At 40.5% G+C, this 19,601-nt stretch overlaps 2 protein-coding genes across 2 annotated transcripts in view; both read left to right on the top strand.

Moving 5' to 3' along the window:
- tpcn3 (two pore segment channel 3) overlaps positions 1-1,645 on the top strand; it is a 69,786-nt gene extending 68,141 nt beyond the window's left edge. The window contains exons 18-19 of the mRNA XM_037689904.1: positions 971-1,089; positions 1,515-1,645. Of these exons, the coding sequence (XP_037545832.1) occupies positions 971-1,089; positions 1,515-1,645 (250 nt within the window). The remainder of the gene's footprint in view (positions 1-970; positions 1,090-1,514) is intronic.
- Positions 1,646-4,581: 2,936 nt separating this feature from the next.
- The window catches only part of ttbk1a (tau tubulin kinase 1a), an 88,249-nt gene continuing 73,229 nt past the window's right edge, over positions 4,582-19,601 (top strand). The window contains exons 1-3 of the mRNA XM_037690004.1: positions 4,582-4,794; positions 14,106-14,264; positions 15,364-15,511. Of these exons, the coding sequence (XP_037545932.1) occupies positions 14,157-14,264; positions 15,364-15,511 (256 nt within the window). The 5' untranslated portion in view covers positions 4,582-4,794; positions 14,106-14,156. The remainder of the gene's footprint in view (positions 4,795-14,105; positions 14,265-15,363; positions 15,512-19,601) is intronic.

Below are 19,601 nucleotides of genomic sequence, written 5' to 3' on the forward strand. Positions count from 1 at the left end.
TTAGCAGCATGGTACTGTTAGCAGCATGGTACTGTTAGCAGCATGGTTTTATTAGCACTGTGGTTCTGTTAGCAGCATGGTACTGTTAGCAGCATGGTACTGTTAGCAGCATGGTTCTGTTAGCAGCATGGTACTGTTAGCAGCATGGTTCTGTTAGCAGCATGGTACTGTTAGCAGCATGGTACTGTTAGCAGCATGGTACTGTTAGCAGCATGGTAATGTTAGCAGCGTGGTACTGTTAGCAGCATGGTACTGTTAGCAGCATGGTTTTATTAGCACTGTGGTTCTGTTAGCAGTGTGGTTCTCTTAACAACATGATCTTGATAGCAGCGCAGTCCTGTTGGTAGCATGATGATAATAACGGCCACAGCAACGGACGATGACTGCCCTTCAGAGCTGAGTCCATCAGACACAGAACATCCAAAGTTTCCCCTGTGGAACTGAACTGTTCCGTAGGGTTCGGTCCGTGCAGGCAGATGGAGGGTCATGGAGACTGCTGCCGTGACAGGCCTGAGCCTGAGCCTGAGCCTGAGCTCGAGCCCGAGGATGGAAGAGGGTCAGGAACTGAACCACGATGGCAGGATGGCAAGGCAGCGACACAAAAACTCCAAAAATGCATCACGGTCATGCTCGTAGTGTGGATATGAAGTGTAGGCTCAAAAAAGTTAAAACAACAGGAACAAAAAAAAAACAGAGTGAAAGTGGAGCTCCCGTCAGTGCTGCCGTACTGCGGTGCACATGACATATTTCTTAGTCTAGTTGTGTTTATCACTTTGCAGTCATTTTTCCATTACTCATACTTTGGATGTATGTGTTCTCCCCTTTGTGTTAATTTTGCACTTTCTTTGATTATTCTGTATCTCTGCTGCTACTTTACCCAGTTTTTGAACTACTAAAACAATTATGCAGCTGACTTTTGCATCTGATTGGGATTTTTACCACATGCGCTCATTGTTTTTGCTCTGACCAGGGAGAAACTCAAGGACAACTTGGTGAATAACATGGAAACCATTGACAACGACCTGGGAACTGGGCAGTCATCGACACCAGCAAACCTACCAAACCTAATGTTTAAAATTGCTTCAAAAAGTAAGTTAATGCTGGTAAAACCACTGTCAAGGGAATGTGTATTATTTACACTCACCATGCTCCATAATTTTCACTGCTCTTTTATTGTGAATGATATTAAAATGTTCCGTGGTCCTACTCTATGATCCTTATGGTCCTTACTCTAACTGCCTTGATCTTCTGTGATTGCTGGCTGTCCTCCAAATAAATATGATGAAGGCGACACCTGGTTGTTTTGGGAATCTTTTTCCCCACAACACCACTTAAAGATGAACAGAAAACTTGAGTCAGATTGACAGTTTGCTGACTGATGTTTCTCAGCTGTTGAAAAGAGAGTTAGGAGAGTTGTTTAAAAAGGTCATGTTTATTTCAGATAAAGTTTTAGAAACTGAGAAGAACCCTATTGGTGCACGTTAATTACCACATTGGTTGTTGTTTTGTGTCAGGATACCGGACAGTGGATGCTTTGCTGCAGCGGATGTTCGAAGAAGATCTCGACCCTGAAGATTTTGCAGAAACGGACGAACCTGAAGCTCCGACCAGAAGCTCTCCGAGTCCAACATCTGGCTCTACGTAGACTATAATGAGGAAAAGCAGATTCTTGCATTTATATGCATGCATGTAGGTTTACGTGGTTTGTACCACGTATGGTGAAGTTGGATGTTTATTCCAGTGTCATCTGATCTGTGAGTCATATTCAGTGTTTTATTTTTATACCTCCTTGTTCTAGCTTTGTGTAAAACACAAAAGAAATTTGTATTTTCACATAAAGGATATTTACAGAGATTTTCATTTGTTCTTTTTTTTTTATCTCTAAAGGATTAGTCATACAAAATATAAATACAATAAATAAAATATAACAAAGTAGCTCTTAATGCTCGGATAAGTTAGGAGCAGTCAGTCCCTGCGGCAAACTTTATGATTGCTTCTGTCAGAAGTTCTGTTATTTTACTAGAAACAAAACCACATATTTTCTGTATTTCATGTTTCAAAATTTAGACTGGATTGACCAAATGTATGATATATGCCTGGATTTCAAATTAAAAAGCCCATCGGGAAACGTTTCAGCACAAAAAAAAGAAACCGTCCAGATGACCTGACTAAAAAATGTTGGACAACACAGCAAAGTTTTCTCTGCTGGCCTTAACACCACTGATTAGAGGCACTGGCTTATTTTTTCCACAAATATGTATCTAGTTATTCCCAATATATATTATTTTTGCTGCTTGTGTGTTGGGAGCAGCTATAATCATCAACATTAAAAGAAATAAACATTTGAAATACACTGCCTGACCAAAAAAAAGTTGCTACCTGGATTTAACTAAACAAACAGGTACGAGCCTCCTGTTGGATAATTATTGCATGAGCGATTATCTTTCAGCTGCAACAAGTTATTTAACCCCAACTGGTGCAATGAGTTGCTTCTCATTTCTTAAACAACCATGTTGTGGTTGTGGAAAAGATGTCGGTCTGTTTGAGAAGGGTCAAATCATTGGCATCAAGCAGAGAAAACATATAAGGAGATTGTAGAAACTACTAAAACTGGGTTAAGAACTGTCCAACACATTATTAAAAACTGGAAGGATAGTGGGGACCCATCGTCTTCGAGGAAGAAATGTGGCCGGAAAAAAAAATCCTGAATGATCGTGATCAGCGATCACTTAAATGTTTGGTGAAATCAAATGGAAGAAAAACAACAGTAGCACTCAGGGCTGTGTTTAATAGTGAAAGTAAGAACATTTCCACACACACAATGTCAGAGTCAGAGTTTCTTTATTGTCATTCGCACCTCATGTGGTGCATGTGGTGGAGCGAAATTATGTACACGGGGTCCCAGTTACATCCAACAATAAAATGTATAAGTTTGTACTGGCTGATTGTCTAAGGGTAATCCTTGGTAATGAAGTGGTCAGCTGGTGTCTGCGTTGTTCCAAAAGTCAAGTTAAACATTCAGCATGCAGCGCGTGAAGACCGTGAGCCTCTCCAGATGTGTCCCAGAGCAGTGATGCTGAAGCTGCGCGTGCAGCTGCGGCGCCCAGTCAGCAGGGGGTGCTGTAGAGCTGACCGCGTCAACATGGCGGCGCAGAAGAAGCGTGTCCGTGCGCGTGCGTGGCGAGGGTGGTGCTGATGCTGGAGAGATGGAGCAGAGGGAGTGGGACCTGCTCGGCTCTGCGTCGTCCAGACGGAAACCGACATTCAGGTAAAACAGACAGACAGGTGATGAGACACGAGCGAGCGCGAGACCAAAGCGATTCACGATGCTGTGTGTGCGTGTGCGTGTGGGAGAGGGCGTAAGGCCACGCGCTTGTCGGACAGGTAGCCGCTTCAGAAAGAAAGAATACACGAATGAATCAGTTGAGTCAAAAATGACGTCACAGAGCAGGTTCAGGTACACAGAGGTAATGATGCGTTCAGGTGCTTCCAACTGGGTGGGAGTTCACATTTTCTATTTCTTCAGAATCTCGTCAATACTAAAATCATGTGAATAAAAGCAGAGGGTGGGCTTGACCTCAATTACAACATATTTTTTATCTTACACGTTTATTTAAACTGTTTAAAAGTGAATTAAATTCCAAGAATAGTGAATAAAGTTTCATTCCCAGCGTTAAAATGCAAAAGAAACGGCGTTAAATCATGTTTGTTTGTTTTTTGCTGTGCTGTGAGTATTGTTTATCATGATGTATATTTTAACTGGAAAGAAATTGTTCTGGAGAAAACAATATATAAAAATAAGTTTGTGTGCACATTTTTTAAACCAATAATTTGTTGAAGCCCCTTGATCTGATCGTTCTTCCTCTGCTGTCAGAAGGACTGATCCACCTGAAACACAGTTCAGATGATTTGTACAACTTTGCTCGCAGTTCATCAGTTGTCCCACAGCAGAGTTCAGAGTTCAAAGTTCAGAGTTCAGAGTTCAGAGAGAAATAAAAACCTTGATATTTTGAAAAGTAATGGTCTGGTGAAGGTTGCTAAACACTTTCCTGGCAGTAGATGTGGAACAGTGAAGGAGCTGTCAGCTCAGTGTTTTTTATTTAAGCAGTCATTTATCTCGCAGTAAAAAATACAGTTTAACTTTAATTTGTGTTCGACACCAGCTACTTGGTTTATTTTGGTGATATTAAAATTGAAGGGTTTTATTTTGAAAGAGCGGGCCGGATGTTGTGGTTGTGGTTGGTGACGCTGCTCTGACGCTGGGGGGGGGACAGAGCTGCAGTGCGGATAAAAAAGGCTGGAGCCGGACCCCCTCACAGCCACGGACCATTCTGACCCTCGAACCGGGTCAGCCTCAGCTGGGTCGGCTGTTAAGTTGGTTTCTCGGTTCCGGTCCAGCAGGAGGGAGGAAGGACCAGCCCTCATCCTCATCCTCCTCCTCCTCATCGTCACCTGCAGCATCAGCTGCAGCATCCGGAGGAAGACCCGCACCGAGGCTGCAGCGGGGCCGAACCGAGCCCTGCCGGACTCTGGAAACCGGCCTGGTTTTTGGTTTAGTGGACTGGGTTGGCTCCGGACCAGCAGCGGGTCTGCTCTGAAGACGGGCTCGGTCCCGTCCAGGCCTGTCCAGGACTGGGAGGAGGAATAAATGGTTTAGTCCTGTGGGAGTCTGAGGCCCAGACCCCGGCCCCCCTCAGAGGAACGGTGGGGTTTCTGGACCAGAACGTTTTGTGCCGCAGGAAAATCCCAGATGAAGATTCCCAAAAGGCGGAAAAGGAGCGGACGGTGCGCCAGGTAGGCCTGATCCGGACCAGCTTTGGGTTGGACTGTGTGCGTGTGCGCGTGTGTGTGAGGCCAGTGGACGAGGATTCATTGATCCGGATCAGAAACCTGTGATTAGAATGGATCCTCTGAATCTTTCAGCCTCAGATTGTGATGATGTTTAATTCGTGGGTCAGTCCGGGACAGATTTATTGATTAGCTGGATGTGATGGTGCGCATGCGCACAGAGGACCCATGACTGTGCACTGCAGAGAGGAAAGATTGAACAAGTGATGCGGGGGAAGGGGGGGGGGGGGTCTTAGACCTGGACCACAGGCTTCATTTCTTTTTCTCACTTTATTTGCACTCATTAATTATTATTTGTTTATTTATTTATTTTGTGTGTGTGTTAATAGAGACAATAATTATTTTAATAGTCTGCTCAGTTTAGCTTCCATAATTTGTTTTTACTACTTTTTGTTTGAGCTATGGACAAATTTAATGAATATGATTGTTTTTTATAATAAATGTATATGTTCTTTCACACTCTTATGTTTGTTTTGTGTTAACTAAATGTTTGTATTTTCTGCTTTTTCCCCACAAGTTCTATATAGTCAGTATTTTTTATAGTTTAAATGTTGTTGTTTTTAATAGATTATGTGGGGTTTAACTCTTTTGAGTGTTTTATAAAAAGGAATTAAATGATTTTTCCAACAGACCTCACTGGGATTTCTTTCTAGACAAATGCAAAATACAAAATAATCTTTAAATTGACAAACGATAATATTGATTCTGTAGTCAGTATCATGATCTGGATATGTTCTATATTTAAATCTGTAACTTTGGATATTTGTCTTCGTTTCTTTGCGTCCATGTTTGTTTACTTTTCATGTGCTGTTTTTAAATCCCGCTCGTGCTGGTCCAGGGACACACAACCGTCTAATCCCTTACAAACTGTTCTGTTGTTCGCCTTTTCCATGTAATGTCCGATTCACCAACAGATACAAGTTTAGCTACAATTTGTATCATCATCTTGCTCTACCCACGTGGACTTGAAATATGAAACTTTTGAAAAACGACAACATGCATGCATTTTTTTGTGCATGCCTACTTTCAATTTATGTGGTAGAAAGCAAAATAACAATGAGGCCAGTTTGCCAGTGTTTCCATGCATCTGCGTCTCTTCATTCTGATCCAGTACACTTTGATGGTGTGCTGAAAAAGTTACCGTATTCTCCGCCGTACACGTCGCTCTGCCCTATAAGTCGCATCAGTCCAGTCTAAAAAAGTGGAAAAATCCATAAATACGTCGCATCTGCTGACCACGCAGAAATGTGGGCCTGTGTTGTGCCAAAAATCGATGGACTGCCAAATGGCGGCCGTGGGATCGTGCACGGGAGGACTTTATTAAGAATTTAACACGATTAACGCTTAAAAATAATTATTTGTTTGCTTGAATTCATAGCAAAATGTGTCTCAGTCTAACTTTTCCTTAATAAATGCACTTTAATGGTCAACACAGCTGCATTTCACCGGGACAGTGCAGCAAAATGCAGCTGATTTTGCTCCAGGCGAGCTGGATGAAGGTGGCAGTGTATGGCAAGCCGATTGTGTCATTAATAGCCACTTTTACCTTTTACATGACACAACGGCATGCCATACTACTTGCGTGCCATCTAGTGGCTGAAAATGGTAGTGTTCTATATTTTCAGTCAGAATGAATGAAATCGGTCTTATCTCAGCCCAAAATTGGTTTTTAAATATCGTGAAAAACATAAATAAGTTGCTTCGGCGTATAAGTCATAGGGCATGCAAATTATGCAAAAAAAAAAAAACTGCGACTTACAGGCTGAAAATACAGTAATAACTGAGAGGAGAATATTTAAAAAATGTCAAAGGAAAACTTGTGAAAATCTTGAGCCAAGCAAGAAACGTGCGTTCTATAGAGGAAGATTTGTCATCACCACCTCAGATGTACCGCACCATACGTCAAAATCTGGTTTATTTTTTTCTAAACACAACAAAGACTTTGGGATGTCGATTTTGGCTCTAATGTTTTCTGTTCTCAGACCCTCAAGCATCTGATGAACGCTCTAGACCCACAAAGGTCCCACTTTGCAACTTCTTGGACTTAGGCTTAGTTTATAGTTGTCCATTGTGAGTGTATGATCAGCTGTGTGCAACAGAACTGACACCCAGTCACCTCGTACACTTGGTGCTTGGTTATTGTTTCAGCTAGTGAAGCAGCACACAATTCCTGCCATCATTTTAAAGTGACGGTGCACAAGCAAGAGTCAGCCAGCAGCTTTAGTTTGTTGGAGATCCAGACGACTGAATAATCCAAAACAGGATACACTTTGCAAATATCACAAAATAAAAACCAATTTTCAAACTTAAGCGCATACGTCGTTTATGAATGTTGTGCTTTTTCCATTAAACGGCACCAGGACTAAGTTGACGTCCAGGTTTCTCGTGATATATATTTGATGACAATAATGTGACCTTCACAGAATCTTCTCCTGACTTCTGGACACTGAACATCACAGAAGACATTCAGAAGGCCCTCGGAGTCCATCCTTCATGGACCAAGGCTGTCATGGCAGTTAAAGGAGAACATGTTCACCATCAGAATGTCGTTGCTGAGTGCTGGACTGCTTCTGTAGTCAGTGTTTTACCTGGACATGTAACAAAGTCCTTGCGGTTGTCAGTGCTCGTCACAAAACAATTACTGTGTTGCAGTTGTATCATCTTGGTGAATCTGGTATTACATGGAAATGATAAAGGAATACTTTCTTGTTATTGTTACTACCAACTGTATGTGCTGTCTGAGGATTTGAAGGTGTAAATATAATGTATAAAGTCATCTCCCTTCATGTTTTGCCCCTTCAATGACGGCAGGGCAGGCGACTGCAGTGGTCAGCCACTGTCCTTTCTCTCCTCCACTGATGGTTAACTGTGCCCTCTGCTTTGGCTTGTAGGCTGACACAAGAAAAGGAAGGGTTTTGTCCCACTCAGGATTTGTTGTAAAGCATCAGATTTTCCAGGAGCTCAGAAATATGGTGAGCTCTGAGCGACTTCATGAAATCAAAACTGGAATGATGCAAAACTAGCTACTGGCAGAACATTCCACCTTCTACGCAGTAATAAGTCAGTGAACATTTAGACGAAGAAGAAAAGAGGTTTGATAGTATGGGGAAGTATTGTCCAGGATGTTTCGCCTCAATCTGCTGCTGGGACACTGTCACAGTTCAAAAGTTTCTGCTGCTGGACCACACAGTTTGCTTTATACACAAAATGTATGAACATGATATACTTTTCAATAAAGATTATACTTTGAATAATGAAAAAAATATATAATTTTATAATATTTAGGAAAAACAAGAAGTAAAATATGAAACCATGCTAGTTTCTGAAATGACATACACAAATACCGTGTAATACTAAACATCTATAGTAAATATTGTAGTTTTATTCTTTACTATTATCGTTGTGATATTACAGCTCCATGTCAATTTGTACTTCTACCAAATCATACCACTGCAGCCTTGGTCATTTTGTACCCAAACATTTTGAAGACAAAAGGAAGGTGTCTGCATCAGCTCAGTCCGGTTTGTACCCACTCAACTTGAAGTCATCCTAATTTAGGATTCTCAGTCACCACAGATTATTGACCTCAGCAAACACAAAATTAGCTCTCGACTCCATCAGTGCTACAGATAATTTACATCATAAATGGTTAAGTTGACATTTAGTGTAGTGTGATATTGCTTGAGTGCATAGAGGACAAACATGAGCCTCAGAATAATGACTCAAAGAGAACGTCGGACTTACGTACTCGCCATAATTCTCTACCTTGTATACCATATTTCTTGAAAAATCAAAGAATTGGCAAGCTTCTTTTTCTACTATTTCCCTGCTCTCACCACAGATCACAGTGTCATCTGCATATATAGTCCACGGGGCTTCCTGCCTGACCTCTGTTAGTCGGTCCATTACCAGAGCAAACAAGAAGGTGCTCAGAGCTGATCCTTGATGCACTCCCACCTCCACCTTGAAGCTATCTGTCACGCCTACAGCACATCTCACCACTGTCCTGCTGTCCTCATCCATGTCCTGTACCAGTCTAACGTACTTCTCTGCCACTCCAGATTTCCTCATGCAACACCACACCTCCTCCCTCGGCACCCTGTTGTATTCTTTTTCTAAATCCTCAAAGACACAATGGAGTTCTTTCTGACCCTCTCTGTACTTCTCCATCAACATTCTCAAAGCAAAGACGGCATCTGTGGTGCTCTTTCTTGGCATGCTGCTCACAGATAGTCACCTCTTGTCTAAGTCTAGCTTCCACAACTTTCTCTCAGGTCTTCACTGTGTCATCTCAATTCCCCTGTAGTTGCTACGACTCTGTACATCACCCTTCTTCTTAAAAATGGGCACCAACACACTTCTCCATTCCTCAGGTATTTTCTCTCCCTCAAATATGTCATTGAATATTTGAGTCAGAAACTTCACTGCTATCTCTCCAAGACATTTCTAAACCTCCACTGGTGTCATCAGGTCCTACTGTCTTTCCCTTCTTCATTCTTTTCAGAGCTTTCTGAACTTCACCCTCACTAATCTTTCCCACTTCCTGGTCCACAGTTTCTATGACCTCTAATCTTATTTCTCTTTCATTCTCTTCATTAATTAGCTCCTCAAAGTACTCATTCCATCTTCTCATCACACTCTCCTCACTTGTTAGAACATTACCATTCCTATCGTTAACAAGCATAACCTGCTGCACATTCTTTCCAGCCTGATCCCTCTGTCTTGCCAATCGGTACAAGTCACCCTCTTTAGTGTCCAGCCTCCCATATAACTCATCGTACGCCTTCCGCTTTGCCTTAGCTACCTCCCTTTTTTGCTATCCGTCATCCGGCACGTGTGTTTTTATGCACTTCCGCTGAGCCAGTACCTGCTTGCACAGGGCAGGCAGTTATCAACATAATGTAGAAACACGTACTGTTTTATCAAGCGTTTACTTGTCCTAAATATTTGTTACAAAGATAAGCATGTTACAGTTGTGATGTATATTATTTTTGATTATGACATAAAGCAAAGCTTGATTCTGTGCAGGGCTGTGTGGAAGTAGTGCTTATAATGATACATGCTTATAGGGTCGTATGCATGCACGGATACGTAGTGGAAAGTGATATTTTTGTACCTTATTAGCAAATGTCACCCACGTGGTACAAAATGACGGCATGATTTGGCTGAAGTACAACTGACTAGCACAATTCATTTTACTTTAATATGCATAAATTCAGTTTTTGTAGTAAATAAAAAAGTCACACAACTATATTATGTTTTATATTAATAAATTATAAACTACACAAAGTTGTACTAAAACACAGTATTCAATACATAACTTATCTGTACTTTGCAAACTACTGGTAATGTTTTAAGCTATTCTGTATTGACAAAAAGTTTTACTGTGACAACAAGATGGGACAAAAATAAATAAAAAATAAATAAATATAAATAAATAATGATATTGATAATTAAAAATATAATTTATATACTATATAGTATACTATATACAGTATTTGATTTAATATAAAGGCACTCAAATAGAGTTATTAGTTATGGTTGTATGAAGGAAAGCTGAACCCAACAATGAGGAACTTTCTCAGGGATTTTGTAGTTTCAGGCTCTCTGTCACACTGGATGATGATCCCAGTTAAGTGTAAAAAAAACTGCCAAAAAGTGGATGGTTTATTTTTGTTTTGGCAACTAGGGCTGCACAATATACGAAAAACTTGAAAAACTATTACTGTTGATAATATCAATTAAAATTAACCCTATTTTTCTCCTCCTCACACTCTCTTTAGTCCTAACAATCATCTAAACCAGGTGTTGGCATCAAGTCCAGAGAGAGTTTGTTGGATTGACCAAATATATTATTAGCAGCAGAAAATGAACATGTGATACTTGAGATATAATTATCTTATGATTTATTGCAGTTCAAGCAGTCCTTTGTGAAATTGAAATAGTGCAATATATCTATAAAATTGATGTTCATTGCAATGACGATAAAATTCTGATATATTGTGCAGCCCAAGTGACGATGTACCAGGATTACTGGGTGGAGCAATGGGGCAGACACTCATCTACATGTTGAAGCTGGACTAGTTACCCTATCTTCTTGTCTAGGCCCTGACCCATCATGCACACATGTCATACATGTTGAGGTAGCAACCTGTCAGTGTGGTGAGAACTTGTAGCACATAGGTGCATCCTTGCACATCCTGACAGAGTCATGTCAGGACAAGGCCCGAGGTGTGGTCCTATCATGAATGAACTTGGTAATAATGTGTCGTCTTTCACACTGGCGTTGGGTTTTCAAATTTGCCTCATTCTAATCTGTTAACTAGGATGTGGGATTGTCATCCAGTGGGCAGGGGAATTACATGGATATTGTGGTTCATCATTTTATTTTTGTTCAGCAACTCTAAACATAATCCAGGATCACTGTGTTTGAGATTATCAATATTGTGGCTATGTGAGAAAGCATTATTTTCCTTCTACAGTCCTAATTGGCTGGTTCGTTCCCCATGTGGTCATAGTTTTGCAAGACTGTTGCTGTGGATTCTGTGGGACTGTGTGGTCCTGTCCACTGCAGTGACTGATGTCTCAGCAGCACCTTGAGCACTGCAGCAGATTTCACTACATCTCCAGTGTTGCAGTGATTCCCGGCTGGATGATGGCAATGCTGCTGCTAGAGTGAGCTGTATCACTGAAGATGCAGAGAAGCCTCCTCCCTTCCTTTGCAGTCGGTCCAGTCCTCTTCGAGGGCTGGTCTGACCAGAAATACAGAGGACACGCCATTCTTATCTGCAGTCCGCCTGAGCTCTGCATGCACTAATGATGGCCCGTGGCACTGCATGCAGAACAGCATGATTTGGGGACTGACATGCATCATTTTGAACTTTAAATTTCACCATGAATCCACTGAAAACTGATAACCATTCATGGCAGATAGGCTGTAGATGCCAGAGTTCAGTTCAGGCTGACTGACTGGAGAACAAAAAGTATTGTTATACAGTATATCAACAAATTGTATGCACTTGCTGTACGATAAATGCAGCACATATGATGTTAGTAGTTCAGCACTTTATTGATCAACCACCTGTCAGGTCAGCTCAGAATAACATCTGCTTTATTTTACAGGGAACTTTAACCTGTTAAGAAAAACTGACCACCTAAAAATGTGTTGTCAGTGACACGCCCCGCATTCTTATTAGTTCCAAAGTTGTATTTGCACAACTGAACACCATTTACAGAAACAGACTGTTGTAGTGACAGAAATCCTCAATAACTTTCTACCCTTCCCAAAACTATGTTTCAAATAAAAAGAGAATATTTACCAACGTGACTCCAGCTTTCCATGTATTACAGTTTCAGTATAAAATAGTGGAGTTTATTCCTTAAAGTAATGGATCTTTATTTTGAGGCACACGTCAAGTTTGACTTCATTTTCAGGGTAACGCCGTCGTCCTGCTTGTTGTGGTGAGGACATAGTGGTTGGCTACTGTTTTTTAGCCTAAACACTAATAAGTTCAGGGAAACTCAAGATACATTTATTTATATGCATGAACATTTGCTTCTGTAGCCCATATAATGTATTATAAAGTCATATTTTAACTTTTTTTTTAAATAAAATTGTTGGTCATATGTAGGGGGTCTGTTATGTCCCGATGCATGCTCAATAATCCAGGTAGAAAAATGTAACAAGTTAAGTCACGTCCTCTGGACGGATTGTTCTTTGTCAACAAAGACGGGGTTTGTTATGGTTTGTTTCTTACCAGGAAACAGAAACGTCCTACAGTCTTTTCAGTTCTTGACTAGGCCTGTTGCGATAAACAATAAATCAATTAATTACATGATAAATGGAAATTATTGACCTCGTTTTCATTTATCGGCTTTATCGTTTCTTCGTGTCTCTCTACTGGACAGAAGACTCAGTGTTCTTCACTGACTCATCCCTTTCTCTTTTCTCTTTAAAATCTGTTTTAACCGTCCAAAACCGTGTTTTTGGATCGTTAAAAGCAGCTAAGCTGAGAAGCTAAGCTACAAGCTAAGCTAACAGGCAGACCTGGGGAGAAAAACCTTTGTCTTGTCGAAACGCCAAAATTCACGGTTGAAATCCGTGACTTCATCTAAAAAGTTGTTTTTCTCTGAAAAAGAAGCTGAGAACTTTTTTTACTCCTTTTTTTATTAAAAGCTTTGTGTGACAAATGCTATGCTAAAGAGCTCAAACCACAACGAGCATCCGCCATTTTGAGAACTGAAAACAGGAACGAGAGAGACAGCCCATGTCACGTCAAGGGGCCTCTCTCCCATTTTTTTTTAAAGAGACACACTGCTCGCTCCCTTACTAGCCATCCTTCGGTTCCGACAGTCTTATACTGCCATCCGGTGGTCGATAAAAGGAACTACACACAAAATTAACCAACATTTCTTCTTAAATTTGACCATAATTACTAATTATGGTCAAATTTCAAACAATATTATCGTTTATTGCAATAATTTCTGAGACAATTAATCGCCCAGCAAAATTTGTTATCGTGACAGGCCTATTCTTGAACAAATATAACTCATAACATCCTAAAATTATGACTACTGTTCATTTGGTAAATTCAACAGATTGCTGTACTATTACATAATGCTTCTCATTACACATGTGTAGTTTGTGTAATCTTTGACTCATCTAGGTTAGACATTTACCCATTTGGAGTTTTATGCTAAGCTAGGCTAATGGTTTTAAGTTTTGTGAGTTAATGCAAATTCTTCTCAGCAACAGTGGAACAAGTGCAGTCATTTCCCTCAGATGGTTGGGCTGCGTAGTTAGCATCATTTGAGCTGCTTGTCTTGAACCCCATCAAACCATAACCGAATCTGTCCCTTTGCCATGCTCGTGGTTCTTAGTTTAGATGGTCATTAAGGCGCAGTTCATTGCTGTCGGGCCGCAGCCTGCAGTCAGGATGAGAGCACATTGTCCAGCTGCTTCCTCTGCAGAAATGATATTTGCTCAAGTTACTGCAAATACCATCATACACCCTCCCCCCTACACAATGCCAGTTGCAACCCCCCTACCAGCCTGTAGCCTGATCCAGCTGAAGAATGGCTTCAAATGGCAGTCAGCCATTATCTAGTGCCTGTTGTTATTCTGGACTGCTGTATTTTTTATCAGCAGAGAGCTCTACATAAACTTGGACTTGTACCAAGAAGATAAAGTGTTTGGTCTCACTTTTCTGTTCATCCTTTCTTACTTCCTTTCCTTACCTGCTCCCTCGCCCTCACAGATAAATGGCTCTTTTAAGCTTGGAGCTGCTCGAGTTCTGTCTGGCTGGCAGATGCAGTGCCTAGTCCCCGGCCACCAGGACAACGGCAACATGAACGGGACGTCTGAGCAGGCCGACATCCTGCCGCCGAACTGCATGGTCAAAGACCGGTGGAAAGTGGTGAGGCTCCAAACTTAACAAGGCCTGTCGGTTCACAGTCTGCACAGATACTTTGTGCGAAATCTGGTTTTTTCTTTTAGTTTTACCTACGCTTTCAGTAAATACTTATTTAACACATTTAGGGAAATTTTTAAACATTTTTATTAATCGTTCATATACATATATCCATCTTTTTTATTTTAAACATTATATGTGTGAATAAAAAAAAAATCTGCATGAATGTCAAGTTAATAGTAGATATACAAAAAATGATATATGTTTTAAAATGTACAAAATAAAATGTATAGGCAGTAATTTCTCTGAATTTGTTTATTTTAATTATTTATTGTTTTTCCAACCAATCAAATGATTTGAGCCTTAACAGGATCAATATAAATTAACAAACGCTAATACTTTATTAAACTTACTCCGCTCCTGTAACCTGGAACACCTTTAAAAAGTATCTGAAGCTGCTTACTTTGACTTCTCTAAGGGATTTTAAACTATTGTTAAGTTCAATGTATGAATCAATGCAGACACGTTCCTGTTTTTAGTATTTTACTTTGTTTTATTATTAATCTTATTCGATTTAAATCAGGTCTCTCGTGTAAATGAGTCCTCGTGACTCACTGTGACTAACCTGTAGAAATAAAGGTTGAATAAAAAAACTAATAACTGTAGGATTTTTATACTAGAAAAGAAAGCTCGAGTAGAACCAGAGTGTGAAATGATCATATTTTATATGACCTTATTCTTCTCAGACTTCCCTCACAATGTTTTAGATGAATTTTAGATTTATTTATTTTTTAATATGCTGATTCTGTTGGATTATTAAAAATAGTAAAAATAACATTACCATGCATCATAAACAAATATTTAGAATTAGACAAGTCAAAAATAAAGGTGAAACTTTGAACTAATTAATTGAAAGTAATGTTTTTAAATATATAACAAAGAAAATACATGTTTTTTATATCTAAACTAATTTTTTTCGTTTTAGAAAAAAGACGACGACTGAAAAATCAGTTGTGGAGATTTTCTGGATGATTTTAGTTCTGTTCATCTTTATACTGACAAAATGTGATTTCTTCTTGTCACTGTCTTACGTTGTGTTTCGTAGCTGAAGAAGATTGGTGGGGGTGGGTTTGGGGAGATTTACGAGGCCTTGGACCTGCTAACACGGGAGAACGTGGCGTTGAAGGTGGAGTCAGCCCAGCAGCCGAAGCAGGTGCTGAAGATGGAGGTGGCAGTACTGAAGAAGCTGCAGGGTAAGAGCTGCCACGTCGTTACTCTGCTCACACACTTTAAATGTGCTCTGAAAACTTTAAGATCGGAGAATTTATTAACGGAAACTGAAACTTTCACTCTTCAAGCTAAAACCATTTTATTTCCAACAACAAAATACAACTTTGAACCTACTGGCTTTGTTTCTTGAGCTAAACTTCTAACAGTTTTCATGTCGTCAGTGTCGTTATTTCATTTATACTGAATGAAAAGTGGAAAAGTTGTGCAAACAAAACCCATTTCATACAGTTTGTTTGTAGACATGCTTGGATGTCTTTATATTTCTACATGCATCACGTTGTTGGTTTAGTACATTAGTGTACATCATCAGAACTTATTGATCAGTGGAACAAGAATAAACAGGTTCTACTTCCTGTTACATTTAAAACAGCCTCTTAGTGCGAGTTGTGTTAAAGTACTTACTGAAGCACAATTTACACTCCCATGGTTTTGTTGTCCTCCTCTTCCGTTGTGACGCAGTATGTTGTTGTTCATACTGTACCAACCTTCTTTACTTTCTTTTTTCCTACAACACCAGTCCACAACAAGCGTCATATCTCAGGGCACTGTACAAAAACACTCACATACATTCTAAAATGCCAGTTAGTAAAAAGTGTATCTAAGATGGAAAGATGGCAGATTGCTTGTTGCACCGTCCTGTTAACCACTGGATCATCTGTGGTTGACCTGTCGGTACTGGTGTGACGCTAATTAGCTGCGCGCAATACTAGCTAGCTAAAAACAAACGACGCTTGGCTCAACTGTCTCTCCCTCCCCTGCTCTAAACTGCAGGTACAGACAGCTCAACTGTCTCTCCCTCCCCTGCTCTAAACTGCAGGTACAGACAGCTCAACTGTCTCTCCCTCCCCCGCTCTAAGCTGCCACTCGTCTTTTTTTCTTCTCCCCACTCCGCTTGGAGCTGCCGGTGGAGGCTGCGTCTCCCCCGCTCTAAACTGTCGGTACAAACACGCGCAGGTCTGTCTCGTTCCACAGTCCACGGAGCAAGAACAGAGTCATGTGATCAGAGACGGAGCATCAGAGAAATGGATCATTCCTGCAGGAACAGAGGAAGCTGAAACTCCACAAGCTTCAGGGGCAGATGATCACCTTGTTACAACTTCTGGAAGTTATAGCTCATTTAAAGACAACATATATTTTGTTGTATGTTACATTTATGCTCAACAGAACTTAAGCTTTAATTTTATTTAGTTATTTTGGGAAACTGCACCTGCACTTTAGTTTTTGTGGATTTATTGATCTATTTGTGCAGACTTTTTCAATCTAAATAACAGAAGGATCATTTTTATTTTTATACTTAGAAACTGAATACTTTACTAAATAAAGTAATTTCAGTAAAATTACCCCTTGTTTTTTTATTTTATGTAATACTGCAAAACAACATGTTAAGTTAATTTTGTCACATAAATAAATATGCTTTTTTTTTTTATATCGCAAAATTTATCGTTATCGTCAGAATGCTCTGAAATATCACGATATTATATTTGAACCATATCACTCACCCCTAAGGTCAACACGCATGTTGTATTTAAACTGCTATTCAAAGACTCCCACAAATTACTACAAGCTGGGATTTAGATGCCTTCTAGTCGCTTTGGCGTGATTTCTGAATGGACCGAGGTGATGAGGGTGGTCGAAGCCATCCCACCCCTGATGTGCCTTTGTGTCGCGACACAAGGCAGTAATGGAGCCAAGACCTCAGATAAACTGCGTTAATTCATCATGCTTTGAAAAAGATCCGAAGGGGAAGTTTACCTTTTTTATAATTTTACCTTTAATTATTCAGGTAGTCTCACTGAGTTACGAGAACTCATTTTCAAGAGTTACCTGTTTGGGAGCAGATGGTGGGGGTTAAGGGCCTTGCTCAACTAGTAATAATAACATTAATAATATTTAATTTAATTTTTAACACACTTTTCATTAAGAAAAATCTCAAAGTGCTACAAAGTGCAACTAAAATCAATGATACAATCATGTGGAGGCAGAAGATGCTTGCTTAAAAAGAAAAGTCTTTAAGCCTTTTTTAAAGTCAGTCAGTGATTGTGGAGCTCTCAGATATTCAGGGAGGGAGTTCCAGAGGTGGGGGGCAGCCACACAGAATGTCTGATCTCCCTTGGTCTTTAATTTAGTTCATAGAAGGTGGAGGAGATGACTGTTCTGTGATCGTAGGGTGGATGAACATGGAGCAAGAAGGTCCTTCAGATAATCTGGTGAAGTTCCGTTTAAACACTGATGAGAGCAATTTTGTACTGAATTCTGTAGGTGACAGGAAGCCAATGGAGGTTATGGAGAATGGGTGTAATTGGTTCAAATTTATGAGCTCTCAATAAAATCCTGGCTGCACTGTTTTGAATATATTGAAGCTTCTGAAGGTTTTTGCCAGGTATTCCTGTAAACAGTAAACAGGGAGTTGCAGTAGTCGAGCCTGGAGGAGACAAAGACATGGACGATTTACTCTGCATCAGCAAAAGTGAGAGATGGGCGAAGTTTGGAGATATTTCGAAGATGGAAGAAACAGGTTTTAAACAGATGCTTAATGTGATTTTCAAATGTAAGATGAGAGTCCATTCTTACTCCAAGATTTGTAACAGAGAGGGGGATGTCTTGTCCAGAAAAGGAAATAGTTGTTATAGTTGAAGTTTGAACCTGGTGAGGGGTGCCAATCAGTATGGCCTCAGTTTTGGAGCAGTTTAACTGAAGAAAGTTCTGATTCATTGATGTCCTTATCTCCTCCAGGCAGGCAGAGAGGGCAGTGAGTGAAGATGGAGATGACAATGGTGAAGATGATGCTCCAGTCCTGATGTAAAGCTGTGTATCATCAGCATAACAGTGAAAAGAAATGTTGTACTGATTAATAATTTGACCTAAAGGCAGCATGTACAGGGAAAATAGAAGGGGCCCTAGAACTGACCCTTGAGGGACACCACAGGAGACACAGACAGTCTGGGACTTGGCATTGCCAAGACTAACACATTCCAGCCTATTGGAGAGGAAAGATTTAAACCAGTCCAGAACAGTTTCACAGAGACAGACCTCCACATGAAGATGGTGAAGGAGGATACTATGGTCCACAGTGTCGTACCACATAAAAGGATCAGTCATGTCATCTGGACAAGTTTATTTAAGGGAGAAACATTTTGTCTTTCATCAAAAGAGATGAATCTGCAGAGAGTGGTGAAGGCTGCACAGAAGGTGCAGATGGTGGGGAGTCAGACTCCCCACCATCACAGACATCTACACCTCCAGATGCAGGAAGAGGGCCACTTGCATCATGAAGGACCCCACTCACCCAGCACACACACTTTTTGCCCCGCTCCCGCTTTCATGTTGCTGCTGATCTATTTTATGTTGATGTGTTCATGCGTGCTCATCTGCTCACACAGACTCATGTTCATGTTCGTGCTGCTGTTTGACATAATGTTTATATGCTATTGGTGCTTAGCGTATTTTTAGTTGGTGTTTTTCTTAACTCATATCTTAGATGTTATTACTGTTTTTCTTTTACAACTGGGACCCTGTGTACATAATTTTGTTCCACCACTTGTAACACGTGGTGGAACGACAATAAAGAATCTCTGACTTACTCTGAAAGACTTCATCAGTCTGTGGCCTGCCAACTATACATCCGTCCCATAAATAAGCCTCATTGATGTGTTTCAATTGCTGTCTGGCCTAAAACATTTGATTGTTATGCATGTTGATTGCTTTCGACGGATGGGTCCTTTTTTGCATGTGTTAGAAGCTGGTTTCTGGGAATTCAACAGGAGGTTGGCTTGAAACACATCAGTGAGGGTTATTTATGGGACAGATGTGGTTGGTAGACCACACACAGACTGACAAAGTCCTCCAGATGAAAGACAAAATATTTCTCCTTTAAAGAAACTTGTCCAGATGACCTTTTGTTGTGTTTTATCTCCCTGGATGATTGAGCTTACATAATGTACAGAGTGGGTCCTTGAGCAAGAAATGAGGTCCAAATGAGGGTGGAGGCAGGTGTGGGTGTTTCACCTTTTCCACCCACATTTTGATGTTGTCGGTCTGGGGAGTTGAGCTGGC

Source organism: Nematolebias whitei, chromosome 16, assembly GCF_014905685.2.
Source record: "Nematolebias whitei isolate Nwh7 chromosome 16, NemWhi1, whole genome shotgun sequence".
In the NCBI taxonomy this organism is placed as follows: Eukaryota; Metazoa; Chordata; class Actinopteri; order Cyprinodontiformes; family Rivulidae; genus Nematolebias; species Nematolebias whitei.